Here is a 21,780-nt window from a genome sequence, read left to right as displayed (position 1 = left end):
CTTATTTTTAAAAGCAAGTTTAAGTGATTTTCCTAAACTGCAGAAAATAAAATTTTGAGAAAATGAAAATATAAGGATTATTCATATGGGGAAGGGAAGATGGAGTAACTGCTGCTGTTACTACCTTTTACAAGTTCTATTTAGTTGATCCAGGAAGTCATTTAGGAAAAGACATTTGAAATGCATCATTAAACAAATTCCATGTTCTGGAAGGCTTCTATTCAGCTTAATAACTATCCTCCATACAAATACATTAAAGGCAGGAGCCACATTTAATTTAAGCTTTGTAAAACCTCACTCTACTCTGTGTCATGCAACCCTTTGACTATTAATAAATATAATAGTAAATCCACTTACAAGATAATATTTTTAAATGCTTTAATAGAGAATTTTATATGAAATTTAGAAATTAAAATATTAAAATGTTACAAGAAAGTACCCAACTGTAACTTCACCAAAAATATTTTAAAACAGTAAAAATACAATTTACAAATAAATCATTTAATATAAGGGAATGTTGTTTTATGATCAAAAATTATCCTATATATATAATTGACTTTGGTTCCTATGGAAGATTTTCTTCATCCTACTTAGACTACAAGTCTTGTGGGATAGAGGCTGTGCCCAACCTAAGTTGTAACTCCTCCAGCGCTTAGATCAGTGCTTGACACATAGTAAGTATTTAAGTACCATAATAATAATAATAATTAAATTATATTTTATTTTTCTTTTCATGAGTTCATTATACATTTATAACTAGACCATTAAACATTCAAGTTTTCCATCCTATGCATATTTAGTAGAGCATACTGTATATTTCAGTAAGGAAAAAGTAAGCAGAAAATATTCATTGAATCGTATTTATTGAGCGCTTACTGTGTGCAGAGCACTGTACTAAGCACTTGGAAAGTACAACTCGGCAACAAATAGACAATCCCTGCCCAACAACGGGCTCACAGGTAGCTGTACACACCCCAATTGTAGTACATTTGTAGTACATTTTTTATATTAATAAACTGTAAGACAACTGATAGTCTTAAAAATTAAAATTATGCAAAATGCTATAGTTTTTCTCTCATTCAAGGTGATCAAATTTTAACATGATATGTGTAGAGCTAAAAAATTGTTTTGAAAATGTAAAAATATTCTTGTATTCACTTTGAATTTATGAAAAACATCACTTAAGAAAAATTTAAAAAGCTTCATTAACATTACAGAAGTAAACCAAATTGTTAATAATCAATTGAATAATCAATTGAGTAATCAATAATTGAAAAGATACTGACAACTCCACTTGTTCTTGTACACACTTCATGTACTCCTAGAATTCCAGAGACCACTCTGTCTTTGAGTATTTGTACAAAAAGACTTGCATCTCCTTCCAACAAGAGAAACAATGGTTTGGGCGACTCTCGGGTGCAGGCGTTCATCTTGAGAGGTAGAATCACTTGGTTTTTCCCCAAGTCACTCACTGGATGAATGGTTGTGTGACAGGAAATGGATCCAAAGCTTTTTCTGCATTCTTCCAGTTGTGAAAATTCTCCCTATACCATTCAACTGATTAAAAAATAATAGTTAAATTAGGTGACATTTTTGGGGACTCTTCTTGCTCAAGAAATAAGGTAAACTACAACAGCAGTTTGCTAAGCATATCCTTTTAAAAATAATACAGACTGCTAGAAATACATTGATGTATACTTATACATTTAAGAATACTGCATGGAGACCTTTCTCTCCATTAACAAGGTACTAAGCAGAATTTTGGTGGATTATTCCTGTCCTCAGTATAATCCTCTCTGTTGCTGTGTTTTAGGCATTTCATATCACAACTGTCCCAAAGTAAAATCCACATTATTTAAAATTTAGACTAGTTGCTCTGAAAGAAAATTGGGGATTATCAGTGGATCACATTTACCCACGATAGTCCTCCCCTACTGAACAAAGAAAATGGAGTTCCTCATTTAGTCTGATTTGCTTCCCAAATTGTTGATTAAAGCATTAACAACATGTGGTGTCCTAGCACTTTCTCATCTCAAGTGGTTTGATTACATACAAGTGTACAGTTCTTTTAAACTATCAAAAACTATTTACCATAGTGCCATTAGAATGAGGGAGTTTTATAAATATTTGCTGCTCTTCCTAAGGATGAGTTTAACAGACCATTTTGAAACCAAAGAGCAAAATTCCTTTGGCTATTTCCATGACTCTCCACTGAAGTTCTATTTTTAAAATAAGCTGCTTTGCCTTATCTTTCAAATCTCCCCACATCAAAATGGTATCCATTAATTTAAAACATACTTGTTTTCTTTATTCCTTCTTTCCAAGGCACCTTAGGTCTCCATCCTAATCCATGCATTTTTTCAGATTTCATCGGGTATCTCATATCATTGGACGGTCTGAAGAAAAGAAGAAAACTTTTAAAATTAAAGTTTCTGGTTGAAATTCCAAGAAACTGACTTCTCATTAAGCAAAGAAAAAAAAAGCTAGATCCTTGCATTTTCAACCAATCTGGTTCTACATCAGGCCGAAATCAGACCTTCTTGAGGTGACTAAAGTTTGGATCTCCAACCCCAGCAAATTTCCCTAGAAGTACCTCTGCCCAATCTTTCCAAGCCCAGGCCTCCCCCATTCACAATGTTTCCCAGGCTCCTCACCCTGTCTCCCTGATTCTCTCCCTATTATATATCTAATTTTGTAACTTTATATTTTGCCATTTATATATTTTATAATATATATTCTAATTTTGTAACTTTATATTTCGCTCCCCTGAGCCTTTCCACAGTGGCAAGTCCTGACTCCTCCCCAACTCACACCTTCCCCCAGCTCCCAGGGGCTATGAAAAAAGTCTGAGCACATCAATTCTTCTCTTCTCCATTCCACTCCAGTGCACCCCTCCCCACCAGACACTGGAGAAGCAATGTGGCCTGATGGATATAGCACAGGCCTGGGAGTCATGAGGAACTGGGTTTTAGTCCCAGCTCTTTCACTTGTCTGCTGTGTGACTTTGGGCAAGTCACTTAACTTCTCTGTGCCTCAGTTACCTCATCTGTGAAATGGGGATTAAGGCTGTGAGTCCTATGTGGGATAGGGACTGTCTCCAACCCTATTTCCTTGTATCTACCCCAGAACTTAGAACAGTGCCTGGCACATGGTAAGTGCTTAACAAATACCACAGTTATTATTATTGTAGGTGGCTTACAGGTGTGGTCTGGAAGTAATGTACCAGAGGTGGGGGGTGGGAGGACGGGCCAGGGAGACGGGGGACTGGGGAATAGGAATTTTTTGGATTCTTTAAGTCAAAGTGTATAAACCCATGCTACTGAAAGAGGATGGTGTAACCCTTCAATTTTTTCATCAGTTACTCACCTGTCATTAACAAAATCAACCCAGTTTTCAGTTTCAGACTCCGTACTGGTCTCTTTTATCTATCCAAAAAGAGATTACTTTTAATTCAAATTGAAGCATAAATGGCATAAAAGCACAAAAGACTGAACACTTTCCCCAAAACTGCAGAAAAATAATCCAATCAAAATTCCATCAAACACTTTTCTAAGTCATTTGAATTCAGACTAAAAACCCAGCTGTTTCCTCTTAGCTTCATAATAGAAAGGAACATACATTGTGGTTCTTTTTATCTGTTCATGGTTTTCTGTTTATTCACTCTCCACAAGACCATAGGCCACGTCTTCTATCTTCCTTAGTAATTTCCAAAAATCTTTAATATACCAGATTATCTGAATTAAGGAGATACTTGATAAATACTGATAGCATTTCTGATTGAATAGGCAAAGTAGAAAAATGACAGGAAATTGTGAATTCAAAATTCCTGGGTTATTTAATAGTTGAGCAAAAAAATAATTTCTATTCTGAGATCTTTGGAAAAAGACATTAAGTCCAAAGAATTACTTTGATTTAGTTTCTTATTTTGATCACTGAAAAATCCAATTATGATTAGTAGGGAAACTACTGGTATAAAATTTACAGGGTGCCTAAAAATACTATTTTCCCTTGCATCACTTTTAATATAAAGAAGAAGAATGCAAGTAAAAATTGCCTAGAGAGTGCCTTGAGGAAATGAACAATCCAACAATGTTTCATTAAACAAAAAAGACCATACCCTGATCTTTTTTACTCATAAGGATAGTTAATAAAAGAGAAAAGTTTTTGACAGAAATCTTGGATCACTTTCTATCACTGCAGCAAAGGAGCAAAACATTAAGTATTTAATCAATGGTATTTACTGAACGTTCATTAAAAAGCATGGTGTACTCTCACACCTAAAAATACTGTCATATATACCAGGGCTGCAATAGTGTTTGAAAGATGATATGCTGCATGATCTCCAAATAAACACACCTTGCATGGTGTTGCATATAGATTAAATAGCTGAACTGTAAAACAGCCTGCTAAATTAGTTATCTAGAGGCACAACAGCTGCCTATATTACTCACTAATTTTGAACCTATAATCATGGGCTGAAGCAGATTTATCAGGAAATGTGGTGAAGGATGAGGGGAAAAACAATTTTATGTTCATATGCAACACAGATGACATTTACTCCTGAGATGCTGTTATTCACAGATGCTGTTAGCATTTTCTACAACTGAACCGGGGGGTCTAATGGATAATGTGCGAGACTGGAAGTCAGAAGGACTTGAGTTCAGATCCTGGCTCCGCCACTTGTCCGCTCTGTGACCCTGGGCAAATCACTTAAATTCTCTGTGCCTCAGTTACCTCATCTGTAAAATGGGGATTAAGACTGTGAGCCTTATGTAGGACATGGACTGTGTCCAACCTGATTACCTTGTTATCTACCCCAGTATTTAGTAGAGTGTCTGGCACAGAATAAGCACGTAAATACCACAAAAACCCTCTAATATAATTATTAGTTAGAGTGGTTTTCAAAGAACACTTACCAATTGGATTAACTCTTTAGCAAGTTGCATGATTGACATCTCAAAATTGGTTCCAATGTTATAAATTTCACCTGGCTTCCCATTTTTTAAGACAGTGAGAAATGCTTCCACTACATCAGTGGCATAAAGGAAATTTCTTTTTTGAAGCCCTGAACCATGAATGCAGCTAAAGAGATTAAACACACTTTCTGTCAAATATAAGTAGCCAAATAAATTGTTCAGCCATTAAAGTGTTTTGTAGGACAAACAACTCAATTCTACAAATCAATTTTTTCATTCCTTGATAAAGTTAAACTTTATGCAAATATATGAACAAATTCTGATAGTATTATTCAAGGAAAAGTTTAATTTAAATATATTTGAAAACTAAATTAGGCATGAAGGAAAATAATTAAATGGGAAATTTTATAACAAAAACATCAGCAACAATAATCAGAAACAGTGACAAGCCATTATTAAAGACATCACCACCAATAACAAACACTAATTAACACTGAAACTAAAGGATTGAAAAAACATACCATTTCCTGTTGTGCTGTAATAGGGATATAAATTTCGGAATAACCTACGAAGAACATTTAGAGGTTATCACAGATTTGACAAATATTCAGGCCCTTTCCTCTTTACAGCTCCTGGCCTAAGAATCAAGAGGCTCTCTACAATTCCCCTGTAAGAGTTTTACAAGCAAAGATTCACTAAAAATATATTGGACTTTCATTTTACTTTGAGAAAAAGCAGCATAAAATGGATCAGCCTAAAATGAAGCAGTCAGTGGTCAAGGGATGGATGGGTTCCACACCATAAATAAGCAGCTTAAGTCATATTAAAGATGCTTAAAGCAAGGTCCTAAGAGTTTGCTAAGGTAACCAAGGGGAAAAAGTCAGCCCCAAAGCTCTCAAGTGCTTCCCCACTGCTTGCTCTTGAAGAGGGAGTGTAAAAATTGAAATGCACTACTAAATTCATAGGTCGGATATATCAGTATACCTCACAATGTGAGAGACTACTTGGAAGGCAAAAACCTTAGCAAAATACAGTCTTATGGCATTAACTATGAGAGAGGATCTCAGTTCCAAACTCCCCTTCATCCAAAACTCCCCTAGAAAAAGTGTGTTATTGTAAAAATAACTTTTATAAAACAGTGGACACCAATTAGTACGTTCTAACCAGACAGAATATATTCTAGTGATTTTAAAACAGTGTAAACTTTAAAAGTTAAAAAAAACTTACCACTATGTAATAAAAAACAGACATCCTCGAGGCTCTATACAATATAACATCTTCCTAATAATACTCTGTGGATCTCACATTCTCATAAAAGATGTCTAGTACCTCTCAAGCTCTCAAGTCTAATTTGAGACAGCTACACTACTACAATGAAGGAATGGCAATGGAAGAATTCATACTTTTCGGGTTTCAAAGGATAGCTCCATCAGCCATAGCTTACAAGTATCATAGGTTTCAAATGTCCCTGAAATCATTCAATAGTTCAAAAGACTAAATACAATTAAGACCAAGTGAAAGACTGTTCAAATTCTACTTTAGTAATGTTGCATGGGTTACATTTGTTGAGCAAAAATTTCCACACATCGGAGTTTCTGACCAATCTTATGTATTATAAACTATTAATTTATATTAATGTCTGTCTCTCCCTCTAGAATGTACGCTCATTTTGGGCAGGAAATGTGTCTGCCATCTCTGTTGTACTGTAGTCTCCCAAGCGCTTAGTACTGTGAATCAATCAATCAATATCCATTTTCCCAGGAAAAAGCCAGCCTGTGAGGGAGCTTCCAGAGGAACAGCAGAGAGTCTGGATCAGAATGGTTCCCAGGGGCCAGGCCCAGCTTTCCTGCTTTTCCTCCTTCCTCCTCCTCCATTCTTCAGGCTGGCTTTCTCTGGCCACTTCCTCTTGCCCTTCTCCAATGCTGCCCTGTCCTGCATGATCTTCTTAGACTATGGGTCTCACAATGGGACAGTGACTGTTCAACCTGATTATGTTACATCGGCCCCAGCACTTAGTACAGTGCTTGGCACACAGTAAGCACTTAAATACCATAATTATTATTCCTGTGATTCTGATTCTTATTTGAGTATTGCAGCTATGTTACCAATTATGTCGAGTTCATCTGAATATTAAAAAGCAAAACACTCCTGAGAATGTAATAAACGTGTTTATATATATACACATATATATACATACTTTTTCTGGATATTGATGTGGTCCATAAACATTACTGCTTCTTGTGATGACAACTGGAAACTTAAAATATGAAACTTTGAATTAATGGCCAAGATAAAATAAACCTTAGTCTCAGGATGGCAATAGACGTGTAAAGGTGTGCCTGATTAGAAGGCCAACTTTGTCCTTATATCTTTGCACATCTATTTTTTTCTTTTTCATTTCTAAAAAACAGTCATTTACTAGAGTGTGATTTACAAGGCTTCTGCATCCAAATGGCACTTCTCTTCCTGTTTAATCAAAGGGAAGTAATTTATTTTTATACATATGGAATTTAAAGATGGCCCATAGACTGTAGTAAGGATTACCATCTACATGTATTTTAAGACTTTCAGCTTTAAGACTTTATTTGATGTCATCTAATTAATCTCCCTAACTAATTTTCTTAGGTTAAATGTATAATTTCCCTATCAATTCCCAATATATCCTAATTTCAAGTGCTTCTAAAAACATCTGGCAGTTGTAGAACGGAATATATTGCATCTCAAGGAAATACAAACTTGGGAAATCTATTTTTAAAATGCCATTTACATCAATGCACATGAAAGCACTCCAAATTTGATTACATTTCTATTTAAAGGACTATCTCTAATGTCTCAGTCCCAAAATGCATTCTACCTGTAATGCTGCAATATCATTTCTTCAACAGACAAGCATCTTAGTTACTGATTTAAAACAAAAACCTTATGAACTTGATATAGGTGGACCCTGAGTTTGCCTTTGTTTTCTCAGAACTCGCTTGAACCCAATCTTCTCAGCATACTTTTCCCACTTCAGTAGGAGAAAGATTAATGGTTACTATTGCAAATACAAAAGGACACACCTTATATCTTTCCCAATAAGACTGAACAAAGCATTCTGCAGCTGCTTTAGATGATGCATAAGGATTAGTAGGTTGTTTGGGTGAAGACTCATCAAATTCCTAGTTGTTGTTTTTTAAAGAAAGACATAAAAAAGACATTAGAAAAAGACATAGTTTTTTCTACATGGAAATTTTAATTCAAGAGAAGTCAGAAGTGTGCTACAAAATCACAACGTTTGGTAGAATCAATCAATGGAATTTACTGAGTGCTTATTACTTGCAGAGCTCTGTTTTAAGCCCTTGAGAGAATACAACAGAATTGGTAGGAATGTTCCCAAAAGGAGCTTACGATCTATTTAATCAGAACTTTGGTCGTTAAAAATGCCTGCTGTCAAACCAACTGCCACATACTTCACTGATAAAAATAACACCATTAGGCATGTTCTCCTTAAAATCTCCCCTGCTCATCTCCAATCTCATCCCCACTCGGCCACTTGTCAGCTGTGTGACTTTGGGCAAGTCACTTAACTTCTCGGTGCCTCAGTTACCTCATCTGTAAAATGGGGATTAAGACTGTGAGCCCCACGTGGGACAACCTGATTCCCCTGTGTCTACCCCAGCGCTTAGAACAGTGCTTGGCACATAGTAAGCGCTTAACAAATACCAACATTATTATTATTATTATCCCCATTTAGACTTTGAGCCTGTCATTGGACAGGGATTGTCTCTATCTGCTGCCAAATTGTACATTCCAAGCACTTAGTACAGTGCTCTGCACATAGTAAGTGCTCAATACATACTATTGAATGAATGAATCCTCAACCTGCTCCACCTTCAATTCTCCCATTTTACTCAGAAGTATCGCTAAAAATCTGCTACCCCCTCTCAAAATTTCCCTCCAACTGTGCCTCCAACCCCATTCCTTTCTCACCTTAATCAAACCACTTTGGTAAATAGCATTTAATAGGCTAAGTGCCTTCCAATTCATACTGTTCGAAAAAGAATTATTACTTTAGCTTCTATGAGCATCATATTTGTCACCAAATTAGAACTATAAATTGAAAATGTTATTAAAAAGAGTTACAAAAAATAGTTCAGAGAGTGAATTTTTCCCCCACTCACCTGATCAAGGCTACCTCCATATACTTCATCTGTGCTGACGTAAATAAACTTCTCCACTCTGGCTTCATGCGCAGCACTAACCAAAACGTGGGTGCCATAAACATTCACATAAGTAAACTCAAGAGTGCGAACAAATGAGAGATCTGAAAAGGTATACAGATCAAAAACGTTATGAGATGAATGTGGAACCAAATAGTATCAAATCTCTCAGACTTTAAAGGGTGTGTAAGTTTGGCCCTATGTGGTTAGCAGGTCACATTGGCAGGAGGAAGGACCTACTTTCCAAAGGAAAATCTAGGGGAAGGGTGAAGACCAGCAGCCAACCTGTACCGTGAATCTTCAAGTTTTGTAACTGATTAAACATAGCCCAACTAGAAACCCATGGTGGTTTGGATTTACTAAAACACCTTTGCCTCAAGCAGTCCCATAAAAATGAACTTTCATGGCCTAACGGAATATTCTATTCAGTCCATATACACTCAATTTGGTCACAACACACGTTTTCAACATGAACTTTGGCTAGATTGCAATAAGGGAGCATTCAGATAATGCAATCCTGTTAGGGCTAGGACTTTCATCTAATCAAGAAACTGCTTGGGTGTGTCCATTCAGAGTGGGATATTAAAGAATTAGCCCTAATGTAAGGCTTTGCAGGAATACCATCCTCACTTTAAGACAAATGGGTGTATGACGAAAACCACATGAGGAAATAATACAAAGGTAAATGTGATCAAAGTGAGTTAAATAAAAAGTAAAGAGAAAGCTAGCTGATTGCTTTTTCGAAAATTATTTTCATTTTCTGGGTTATTTTCTGCTTATAGTGCAAATCCACGATATGAATTATTAAAAGCCACAATTTATAGAATACCCTTTTATGCAGCAAAAAACTCTCTTCTAAAGTTAACAGCTTGTGTATCAAGTCCTAAACGAATACCAAAAAACGAAAAAAGACAACTTTGAATAGCATAACATGGACTGTACTTTTCTTTAAAAAAAAAAAAAGCCTTTTTAAATCCAAATCTGTTTATTAAGTTCCCACATTAGCAAGTTCTTGTGCTGAACTTACCATCGAATTCTCTTCCCCTCTTCATATCCCTACTTAAAGCTCACCTCCTCCAAGAGGCCTTCCCAGACTGAGCTCCCCCCTTTTTCCCTCTGCTCCCTCTACCACCCCCCTTCACCTCTCCGCAGCTAAACCCTCGTCTTCCCCCTTTCTCTCTCCTCCTCCCCTTCTCCTGTCCCACCTCCTCAGCACTGTACTCGTCCGCTCAACTGTATATATCTTCATCACCTTATTTATTTTGTTTAATGAGATGTACATCACCCTGATTCTATTCATTTGCCACTGTTTTTATGAGATGTTCTTCCCCTTGACTCTATTTATTGCCATTGTTCTTGTCTGCCTGTCTCCCCTGATTAGACTGTAAGCCCCTCAAAGGGCAGGGACTGTCTCTGTTGCCAATTTGTACATTCCAAGCGCTTAGTACAATGCTCTGCACATAGCGCTCAATAAATACTACTGAATGAATGAATGACCTCAAGGGTTTAAATCTCAGAGATACAACGACATACAAAAACAGGGCATACCGAAACACATTCCAAGGGATATATAAATGAACTGCCAAAACTCATTTTAAAAAAAACAACCCTACACTGCTACCCTCAAAAAGATGCACATATTTGGACCTCAAACTATTCAGAAGAAGAGATCTCTGGGAAAACCATAGTGTGGGAATGCTTTCCAAGTTGAACAGAATGTCCAAAGAAGATGTTGGAATCTACAGGCCTTCCCTGAGACTTCTGGCCTAATCAATGAATCAATCAATTTATTAACCACATTTGAGTGCTTACTGCAGAGCACTGTTCTAAGTCCTTGGGCAAGTACAATAACAGAGAGCTGGTAGACTCATCCCTTGACCACAAGGAGTGATCAGTCTAGAGGGACCTAGTACTGTTATGGTCCACCCCAAGTAGATGAGAATTCCTGGGACTAGGAACTATATTTTGCTAGAATATAAAACCTAGAATGCTATAATATACTCACACTGCTGTGATAGGGACAGAATAGCGCTGGAGATGGTAGAAGGGGTAACTGAACTGCTCTGGAAGCGTTTTCATGAGAATCCACTAAATGATTAGAACTCTTCAGTCAAGACACATAGAGGCTAAAAGGGAATTTTTAAAGTTTGTAAAATTTACCCAGGGCTTGGATAAGTTACAACTACTGTTAGGCAAATTGCACAATAGGCCAAGGGAGCAATATAAATCATATTTTTGAGTTTAAAGAAGATATGTTCTAGGCAAAGGGAAGCACCCTGGCACACACTGAGCAGGCAAAAAATATCTGTTGTTCAAGACAAGTCTAGATAAATTAATGGACATGGACAAGAGATTTACAAGAGAATGCCACAGGGAATGGCAGAGTTGTAAAAGAAAAAGTCAGGGATGTTAGAAGTCATCTGTTGTACCGGTTAGAAATAGTTTAAGATGGACAATCATACTATCTCTACATGCCTCAATGTATCCCATCACCACAACTGGAGGTACAATGTACCAGTCACCTGACCCAGTAATGATATTTCTTATGTATTAGGGTCAGAGACTGTGCTTGTTACTGAACAAAGTGCTCAATAAAGACAACTGAGTGACTGACTCAGTTGTATCAAATAGCAAGGCAGATCCTCTTTATACCCTTTTCAACACAGTACTAATGAAAGCTATTATTGTATTGTACTTTACCAAGCGCTTAGTACAGTGCTCTGCACACTAAGTGCTTAATTAATGTGACTGAATGAATGAAGATAGGCAATCTGGACCACACCGTATTGATTTTTCAAGCTACTTGATGCCAAGGTTCATGTCGACTAAATACAAGTGTCAAATACAATAGCAACAAGAATATGAAATGCCATACTGATAAACCCAGTGGTCAATGTAGCCCAGTAGGACAGAATATTGGTATAATTCAGTATGACTTTTCTTACATCAGTGGCATCAGGGAAAATTTAGAAAATCAGTGTTAATAGTTGTCGCCCTTGCCAACTATCCCCAGAGCCTCTTGTACTCCCAGCTTTTCTCCTTTAATAAAGTTCTATTCCCCATTAATCTATTTAAACATTTTTTGAGCCTTATATCCTTAACTTTCCCCTCTACTTTTTTTATAAACGTATCAATTAATTTACCCAAACCCTTCTTGAACTACTGACATTTTGTATCTGTACAGTTTCCCAAAGTAATGAATTCTATGTATTTTTTTTGTGGTTTAAAAAAGGTTATTCTATGACAGCCTTTGGTTTGTTTCGAATCTACTATCTTCAGACTCCCATAAGTGTGCTCCAGTTTTGGTGTTGTGGATTTAGAAAACAATTTCATATTTGCCATGTCCACACCTTTCTTCAGTCATGAAAGAGGAGTGGAGGAAGGAAGAGTCAATTTAGGGAGTTCTTTGCATGTTATGTGCTTTTTGGGAATTCCCTGACAGTATCTCAAGGTCAAAAATTCAAAAAAGACATAGAAAGGTATGTGACTTTCAAATACTAAATCATGGTCACATTTCAGGTAGCATGAACAGGCATGATATGAATTCAGTTATAGCAAAATGGGTGTTTTCACTATGGATTTGCTCTAGAATATGGCTGCAAAATCAGGGAACTTTCTTGAACTTTCTTCCAACAAGAGCCTACCTGAACACAGCATGAGGGGATCCTAGAAGAAACAGAAGGGCACATGCATACAGTTGTGGACGTGGTGAATACAAGTCAAGTTGTTCTTAATGCAGGGTTTTTCAGGAACGCAAATTCAGCACTCTAGGAGAACTGGGCACATAAGGACAGAGGGACCAAACAACACAGCCTCAGACTTTACGGAATTTTTCACCTCATATGTTTATATCTTACATTTGGATCGTTCTTTGAAAAGTGTTCCGTGGTTGAGATGATATTCATTTTAAGCCCAGAGTTTTTTGTAGACAAATTATAAATGGATTTATAATGGATTAACCACTAAATGACTCTGATCATAGAAATATTATCATAATTTTAGAAAACTTTGGTTTTTGAATTAGCACAAAAGGAGAAAAAACCCATTAAATATTAAGTTGGTAATGGGACCGCTGTAAAATAAATATAATTTACAAATTAACAAGGTATTACCCAACATTGCTCACCTACATGGGTTTGTGCCGCAAAATGTAGTACTATGTCAATTTTCTCTGTTTCAAAAAGATGTTTTACAAAAGGAGCTTCACAAATGTCACCCTGAAAAAAAACAATGATGATGACAGTAATGAAAATCGGAACTTCTTTTTAAAGATCACATTCACTATAACTTATTTTTCTTTCATGTGAAAAAATCTTGATTACGGTTAAATAAGATCAACTCTACTATACTAGAAAAGTCAATGTATGAGTCATGATACATATAAGTCAGCTGTGTAACTTTTTGAAACCACTCACACTGAATCCAGTATTTGGGCTTTCTCGGACATAAACAGTGTCTTGTGAGACATTCCTCAGCTAAAACAAATGAAAATATATTGTCACAAGACTCTCACACAAGACCAAATCAATGAAGTTGGCATGAGTTTTCTCAAACCACTAAGATCAAAGACTATCCAGAAGCAAATATGAATTTTGGGGCTGTTAAAAAAATACTTCTGGCCCAAAATGAAATAGGCAATTTACTGTGAAAAATAATATCCACAACATTAAAATTAATGTAATATACTTTTAAGGTAGAAAAATTTGAAGTTTTTTTTGAAAAGTACATAGTTTTTTATTTTTAAAGTTAGTGATTTTTTTGTGGTTTAAAAAGTAATATTCGTTCAGCATTTAATCATCGCTCTAAATAAAAAGAAAGAAATTGTACATTATAAGATACATTTGCAATCAATTTTTTTTTCACTATAATGGAAAAGTACTCTAAAATGCTATTTGTAAGTTTCCAAGCAGTAGTCTAAAGAATGTTAACTAGTTGAAGGCCTCCCTCCTTCTACCAAACCTTCTGAACCTTTACACTCTTTTCCACCCATTATAGGCCCTCTCCATACTCCAGTCTCCCCCTTTCTTGCCTTTCTCAGATAGTCTGAGTCCTCTTGCTCTGTTTATTTTAATCTAAACTCTGACTACATTTACTTTAATCCAGACATTCTCAGGTAAGGATCTTTATTTTTTCTCCCTTTTCTTTCCACTTTCATGGCATTTCCAGTGGTTGTAAGAGAAGGTTTGTTCCACATTACCTATACGTGTAAAGAGGCACAAACAATATTGTGAATCCAGATACTGCAAGAAGGCTATCTTTCACAGGTCAAGGGACCTGCCCTAGAATCGATTTGACTTACAATACACTTGTAGTGATGGAACTATATCTGCAATAACTTTATATCCAAGAAAATTAAGTACATTTTAACATGGGCATGCAGGGACATCAACAACAGAATAAGCTATTAGTTCTTGACAAGAGAGCGGTCACCTTTGTCCCTCCACTAAAATATCACCACTGCAGGAACCCTGAAGCTGCCGGGGTTTAATTAACAAGCAATGGCTAAATTTTTTGGCACCTTTAAGAGTGGCTTCTTGATCTAATGCAAATGTTGGCTAGGTCCCTTGGCATACATTTCAATCAGATTTCTTTGAAAAGTCAGTTCTTCCATTACATAAGTTTCACTATGTGTTTTAGATAAAATAACGCTGGGGATTTTGAAGAACGTTCTTCTAACAACATCTGCTGTTAGTATAGTGCTCTGCATACTGAAAGCACTTAATAAATACCATTCAAGAAGTTTACAATCCAGTGGTTCATTCATTCAATCACATTTATTGAGCACTTACTATGTGCAGAGCACTCTACTAAGCTCTTGGAATGTACAGTTCGGCAACAGATAGAGACAATCCCTGCCCAACAACAGGCTCACAGTCTAAGTGGTCTGTACTTCAAAGTAAAAAAAAAAATCCATAAAAAATGAGCAATTTACTATAATACTTAGAAAGCTTTTTACCTTTATAAACTTGTAGTTTTGTTTGTTAGATATGGTTTCAAGGTTTTTCAGACTTGCACAATAGTCCAGCTTAAAAGAGAAGAAAATAAAAATCACAATGAAAACATAAACCACTTAATATCAACTTCCTGTGAAAATGCAGTAGTGAATACAATGAATCTAAGTAAAATGTCTTACTTTAGGAAATTCTGATATTCACAGAATTCTGTGCCTTAGAAAAAGTACAGCATAGATTCATATGTCTAGATTTGCCTCCATTACTCTAGGATACTTTAAAAAATTCTAATACAGACTAGATTTAAAGCTAATGAAGATTTCATTCAGAAGAAAATGTCATGGACATACAGATTAAACTTTGAACATAAATTTTCACTATAGCTTATTTTATTAAAGAATTAAATGGAATTTTTTTTTATCTCAAGTGTAAACACTCTCCTTATGAATTTAGGACAAAAAAGAGGATAAGGAAGAAAAACCTTTGCCACTGTTAAAATTAAATCCAAAAGCTGAATTTAAAGAAACAGTACAGAAGCATGAAGAGCTATGAAATCACTTCAGTTTATTATAAACTGTAGCTACTTAACTGGTAGTGTACTAAAGAATTTTATGCTCATTTTACTGCTGATGTACACAACTTGATAAATTGGTTCAAAAGAACTTCAGAAATACCATTATGCCAGGATGGCATTTCTGTGCTCAGTATCATACCACTTCACATTTTTTTTTTTTAACAAAACTTACCTTATCTAGATTTATGATGATATAATTAGGGTAATTTTCTACTAGAGACAGAATTACATGTGATGCACTGCAAAAAAGGAAAAGAACTTTTAAAACAGAACTATAGGAAATATAAACAAAAAAAGCAGTCCGGCCTACTCAGCTCTTGGAGGAAAGAACATCACTCAAAGGTTACTTTCTGACAAACCTAGTATTCAATGAGCAACTCTGTCCATTAGTTTCATAAGCAGTCCGACACTCCTCCCATTCTTGGCACTTATGGCCATACTCTTAGACTCTGTTGCCTCCCCTAACTGTAATTTATTTTATCTGTCTTGCCAGATTGTAAGGTTTTTGAGGGCAAGCACTGCGTCTACTTCCTCTACAGTATTTTCTCAAGCGCTTAGTTCAGTCCTCTGCAAACAGTAAGCATTCAATAAATGCCACTGATTGACCAATGAGGAAAGCTCAACTTACTCTAGGCCTCAGCCTCTCCATCTCTCTCTCCATCTTCTGCTTCTCTCCATCGAGAAGCAGCATGGCTCAGTGGAAAGAGCACAGGCTGGGGAGTCAGAGGTCATGGGTTCAAATTCCGGCTCCGACGCTTGTCAGCTCTGTGATTTTGGGCAAGCCACTTAACTTCTCTATGCCTCAATTCCCTCAACTGTAAAATGGGGATTAAGACTGTGAGCCCCACATGGGACAACTTGATCAACTTGTATCCTCCCTAGCACTTAGAACAGTGCTTTGCACATAGTAAGTGCTTAACAAATGCCATCATTATTATTATCTGATGAAAGACTAATTATCTAAAAAAATTATTTGGATAGCTTAATGTTATAAATTGCTTCAAGATTCTCAAATTACAATGTACTGCAACTATGAACACTATTCCTGAGAACTACCATTGATTGGTTCACAACTGACCTTTTATTTTTGCTTGCTAGGTGTTTCTGAAACTCAAAGAGTTTATGACCTCTCCTTGGGCTGTATTTCCCCACACTACACTTCTCACGCCCTCTAATTCAAGCTAGTCAGACAGTTAAATCACTCAATCACACTTACTGAGTGTTTACTATGTGTACGGCTCTATACTAAGCGCTTAGGAGAGTTGGCAAACATGTTCCCTGCCCACAGGCTTACCGTCTAGAGGGCTTACCGCTCTTTGCACATGACTGCAGTGCCTCCAAGCCATTTCACATGCCTGTCATGCTTCCTAAATCCTTAATATATCAGGTCTTCCCTATCCTAAAAAAACCCTCCCTTGACCCCATGGCTCCCTCCAGTTATCACCCCATCTCCTTCCTACCATTCCTCTCCAAACGCCTTGAACAAGTTGTCTACACACACACTGTCTCCACTTCCTCACCTCCTTTTCTCTCGTTGACCCCTGCTGATCTGGCTTCTAACCCCTTTACTCCGCAGAAACTGCCCTCTCAAAGGTCCCCCATGATTTCCTTGCCACATCCAATCGCCTCTACTCCATCCTAATCCTCTCAGCTGCCTTCGACACTCTCAACCATCCCCCTTCTCCAGGAAACATTATCCAAACTTGGCTTCACTGAAACTGTCCTCTCATGGTTCTCCTCCTATCTCTCTGGCTGCTCACTGTCATTCTCTTTTGTGGGCTCCTCCTCTGCCTCCCACCTCCTAACTGTGGGGAGTGTCCCTCAAGGCTCAGGTCTAGGCCCCCTTCTATTCTCCATCTACACCTGCTCCCTCGGCTTAAACTACCACCTCTATGTGGATGATTTCCACATCTACATCTCCAGCCCTGGTCTGTCCCCTTTTCTGCAGTTTCGCACATGGGGCTCGCAATCTCAATCCCCATTTTACAGATGAGGTAACTGAGGCACAGAGAACTTCAGTGTCTTGCCCAAGGTCACACAGCAGACGAGTGGCTGAGCTGGGATCAACCTCCGCTCCAAACAAAAACTCCTCACTCTAGGCTTCAAGGCTCTACATCACCTTGCCCCTTCCTACCTCTCCTCCCTTCTCTCTTTCTACCACCCACCCCGCACGCTCCGCTCCTCCGCCGCCCACCTCCTCACCGTCCCTCGGTCTCGTCTATCCCGTCGACCCCTGGGCCACGTCCTCCCGCGGTCCTGGAACGCCCTCCCTCCTCACCTCCGCCAAACTGATTCTCTTCCCCTCTTCAAAACCCTACTTAAAACTCACCTCCTCCAAGAGCCCTTCCCAGACTGAGCTCCTCTTCTCCCTCTACTCCCTCTGCCACCCCCGCTTTACCTCTCCGCAGCTAAACCCTCTTTTTCCCCTTTTCCCTCTGCTCCTCCACCTCTCCCTTCCCTTCCCCACAGCACTGTACTCGTCCGCTCAACTGTATATATTTCCATTGCCCTATTTATTTTGTTAATGAATTGTACATCGCCTTGATTCTATTTAGTTGCCATTGTTTTTACGAGATGTTCTTCCCCTTGACTCTATTTATTGCCATTGTTCTTGTCTGTCCATCTCCCCCTATTAGACCGTAAGCCCGTCAAACGGCAGGGACTGTCTCTATCTGTTGCCAACTTGTTCATCCCAAGCGCTTAGTACAGTGCTCTGCACATAGTAAGCGCTCAATAAGTACTAATGAATGAATGAATGAACTGACTCCCAAGCACATGCTCTTTCCACTAAGCCACACACTGCTTCTTGCTCTGGACACAATAACTGCTCAGTCAATCGTATCGATTGAGCGCACAGCACTGTACTGAGCGCTTGGGAGAGTACAACACAACAGACACATTCCGCTCTCACAACCAACTCAGACTTAATTCCATTGCTCGACTGAGTGGTGTAGCTGCCACTCATCCTCCTCTCGTAGTCCCTCTTACCCTCCTTGTGGGCAGGGAACCCATCTACCAACTCTGTCGTACTCTACTCTCCCAAGCCCTTCGTGGAGTGCCACGCTCAATAAATACCAGTGATCGATCCCCTTCGACCTCCACTCTTCCTTCCAGCTTGGCCTCGTCCCTACGGTCCACAGAGAACAATGTGGTCTTTGACTTCTCGACCACATGGCAAGGCTGCCACGTCTTATTTTGGCAGAGGCAGCGGGAGGCCCGGGCGGCCACGTACACGGGTGAGCAAGGGAGAGGAGGGGAGGGGAAAGGGGATGGGGGACGATATCACAATAATAATAATACTGGTGGTATTTAAGCGCTTACTATGTATAAAACACTGCTCTAAGCCCAGGGGGGGAGGGGATACAAGGTGATCAGGTTGTCTCAAGTGGGACTCACAGCTTTAATCCCTATTTTCCAGATGAGGTAACTGTGGCACAGAGATGTTAAGTAACTTGCTCAAAGCCATACAGCTGGCAAGTGGCAGAGTGGGATTAGAACCCATGACCTCTGACTCCCAAGCCCGGGCTCTTTCCACTGAGCCACGCTGCTTCACCCAAGACAGTTGGCCTTAAGGGCCTGAAGAAGAAGAAGAAAAAGAAGAAGAAGAAGGGGTCACTGGGCTGGGACTAAACCCGCGGAGGTCACTTGGCCAACAGCCAGGCCAGCCTCGGGGCCGGGCCTGGCAAGGGCAAGAGGAGGAAATAATATCAACAATAACGGTAAGCGCTTACTATGTGCCAAGCGTTGGGGGAGATGCAAAGTAACCAGGTTGTCCCACGAGGGGCTCACGATCTTAATCTGTAAAATGGGGATTAACTGTGAGCCTCACGTGGGACAACCTGATTAGCCTGTAACTCCCCCAGCGCTTAGAACAGTGCTCTGCACAGAGTAAGCGCTTAACAAATACCAACATACATTAATTAATCCCCATTTTACGGGTGCGATAACTGAGGCACAGAGAACTTGAGCCACTCGCCCACTTAAATCACACACCTGATTACAGCCAGGATTAATAATAATAATGATGTTGGTATTTAAGGCACAGAAACGTTAAAGGACTGGCCCACAGTCACCCAGCTGACAAGTGGCAGAGCCGGGATTCGAACCCATGACCTCTGGCTCCCAACCCCGGGCTCTTCCCACTGAGCCACGATGCTTTTTAAAAAAAAATGAGAAAGGAAAGGAAAGGAAGAGGCGTCTCCGGGCTTGGAAACTCCTAGAGACTCCCGGGGTCTAGCGTGCTCTCCCTCCCCAGCGCTTAGCATAAGAGAAAGCGCTCGACAGATTCCCCCGAGTGTCTGGGAGGGAGCTGGAGACTAAAATGCCAGATTGGGAGGGGGTAGGAGAGGCCGATACCTACATGAAACCAGCACCACCCGTCACCAGGACCCGCTTGGCAAAGCCGCTGGCCAGCTCGGCCGACTCCGCCGGGGAGGCCGACATGGCCCGAGGCCCATCGGCTCCGGCCGTAAAGCGACGCCGCCCGGGACTGCCGTAAACGGACGCCCGCCGCTCCCTCCTTTCCCCGCCCTGACGCTCGCTTGACGGCGGTCCCCAGTGACGGACACGTCACCGCGGCAACCGGCGGCGGACGCGGCCGTCCGGACGCTGGGCCTGTGCGGGAGTTGGGGTTTCTCATTCATTCATTCATTCATTCATTCATTCATTCATTCATTCATTCATTCATTCATTCATTCATTCATTCATTCATTCATCCATCCATTCATTCATCCGTTCATTCATTCATTCGTCCATTCATTCATTCATCCATCCATTCATCCATCCGTCCATTCATCCATCCATCCATCCATCCATCCATCCATCCATCCATCCATCCATCCATCCATCCATCCACTCATTCATTCATCCACTCATTCATCCATCCATCTATCCATCCATCCATTCATTCATTCATTCATTCATTCGGATTTATGTGCAGAGCACTGTACTAAGCGCTCAATAAATACTATTAATAATAATAATCGTATGTTAAGCGCTTACTATGTACAAAGCGCTGTTCTAAGCCCTGGGGGAGGGGGGGATACAAAGTGATCAGGCTGTCCCAGTGGGGCTCCACAGTCTTAGTCCCCATTTTAATAATAATAATGTTGGTATTTGTTAAGCGCTTACTATGTACAAAGCGCTGTTCTAAGCCCGGGGCGGGGAGGGATACAAAGTGATCAGGTTGTCCCAGTGGGGCTCCACAGTCTTAGTCCCCATTTTAATGATAATAATGTTGGTATTTGTTAAGGGCTTACTATGTGCACAACACTGCTCTAAGCGCTGGGGTGGATACAGAGGAATCAGGTTGTCCCACGTGAGGCTCACAGTCTTCATCCCCATTTGACAGATGAGGGAACTGAGGTCCGGAGAAGTGACGTGACTTGCCCAAAGCCACCCAGCTGACAAGGGGCGGAGCCGGGATTAGAACCCACGACCTCTGACTCCGGGCTCCTTCCACTGAGCCACGCGGCTTCTATTGAGTGAACGACCGTGTCCAAGCCGATCGGCTTGTATCCACCTCGAGCGCTCAGTACAGTCCCTAGCACATGACGGCTTAGCAAATTCATTCAATTCATTCAAGAGTATTTATTGAGCGCTTCCTATGTGCAGAGCACTGGACTAAGCAAAATACGACAACTAGACTGTGAGCCCGTCAAAGGGCAAGGGGTTGTCTCTCTCTGCTGCCGAATTGTCCACTCCAAGCGCTTAGTCCAGTGCCCTGCACGTAGGAAGCGCTCAATAAATATGAATGAATGAATGAATGATTATTGGACGATGCTGCCCCGCCCGCCTCGGGCTCTGAGCCTCCCAACTTCTCAGGTCCTTTGTCTAAAGCGGTCGGGACGAGGGACCCCATTCCGGTGATGGCCGAGCAGCGTCCCGCACAGTCCCCTTCCCCGGGAACCTCGCTAAACCCGCAGCCGAGGCTACCGTCGGCCTCCACCCCGCCGAGCTCCCATTGCGCATGCGCGGAGACTCGTGCGCACGCTCCGGCGGTTGGCCTCTCCCCCCCCCCCCCCGCCGCCCCCACGCGCTGTGAAAAGGCGGGAGCCAACGTTCATGGGAGCCCCGCCCCCCTGCCGTCCTCTGATTGGCGGGCCGCCGCCGCCCTCCGCCCGTCGGGGCGTCTCATTGGT

The 21,780-nt window shown here is 39.9% G+C and overlaps 1 protein-coding gene across 2 annotated transcripts; it reads right to left on the bottom strand.

The window, feature by feature from the left end:
• Positions 1-364: 364 nt before the first annotated feature.
• Positions 365-20,112, bottom strand: TGDS (TDP-glucose 4,6-dehydratase). 2 transcript variants are annotated; one of them, XM_001512089.4, is made up of 12 exons: positions 20,001-20,112; positions 15,813-15,879; positions 15,072-15,140; positions 13,242-13,332; positions 9,077-9,219; positions 7,976-8,074; positions 7,114-7,173; positions 5,438-5,481; positions 4,917-5,082; positions 3,367-3,425; positions 2,299-2,396; positions 365-1,557 (listed from the first exon to the last, which is right to left on the bottom strand). In XM_001512089.4, exons 1-12 carry the CDS (start codon positions 20,081-20,083, stop codon positions 1,469-1,471), a joined length of 1,068 nt encoding a protein of 355 aa, XP_001512139.2. In that variant the 5' UTR covers positions 20,084-20,112; the 3' UTR covers positions 365-1,468. The 2 variants fall into 2 exon arrangements, with proteins under 2 accessions (XP_001512139.2, XP_028930004.1); XM_029074171.1 differs by having other exon boundaries at positions 4,917-5,026; positions 7,114-7,166.
• Between the last annotated feature and the right edge of the window lie 1,668 nt (positions 20,113-21,780).

This window comes from Ornithorhynchus anatinus, chromosome 10 (genome assembly GCF_004115215.2).
Source record: "Ornithorhynchus anatinus isolate Pmale09 chromosome 10, mOrnAna1.pri.v4, whole genome shotgun sequence".
In the NCBI taxonomy this organism is placed as follows: Eukaryota; Metazoa; Chordata; class Mammalia; order Monotremata; family Ornithorhynchidae; genus Ornithorhynchus; species Ornithorhynchus anatinus.
This window is presented reverse-complemented; position numbering and strand designations above follow the sequence as displayed.

What these genes read in the sequence shown, in the direction of transcription:
- TGDS (XM_001512089.4), bottom strand. Translation starts at nt 20,083, where the DNA reads ATGTCGGCCTCCCCGGCGGAGTCGGCCGAGCTGGCCAGCGGCTTTGCC. An exon ending in TTACAGCACAACAGGAAATG is followed by an intron (nt 5,083 to 5,437) that starts GTATGTTTTTTC and finishes TAATCTCTTTAG; the next exon opens with CTGCATTCATGGTTCAGGGC. An exon ending in AGAAGGAATAAAGAAAACAA is followed by an intron (nt 1,558 to 2,298) that starts GTATGTTTTAAA and finishes TTTTTTAATCAG; the next exon opens with TTGAATGGTATAGGGAGAAT.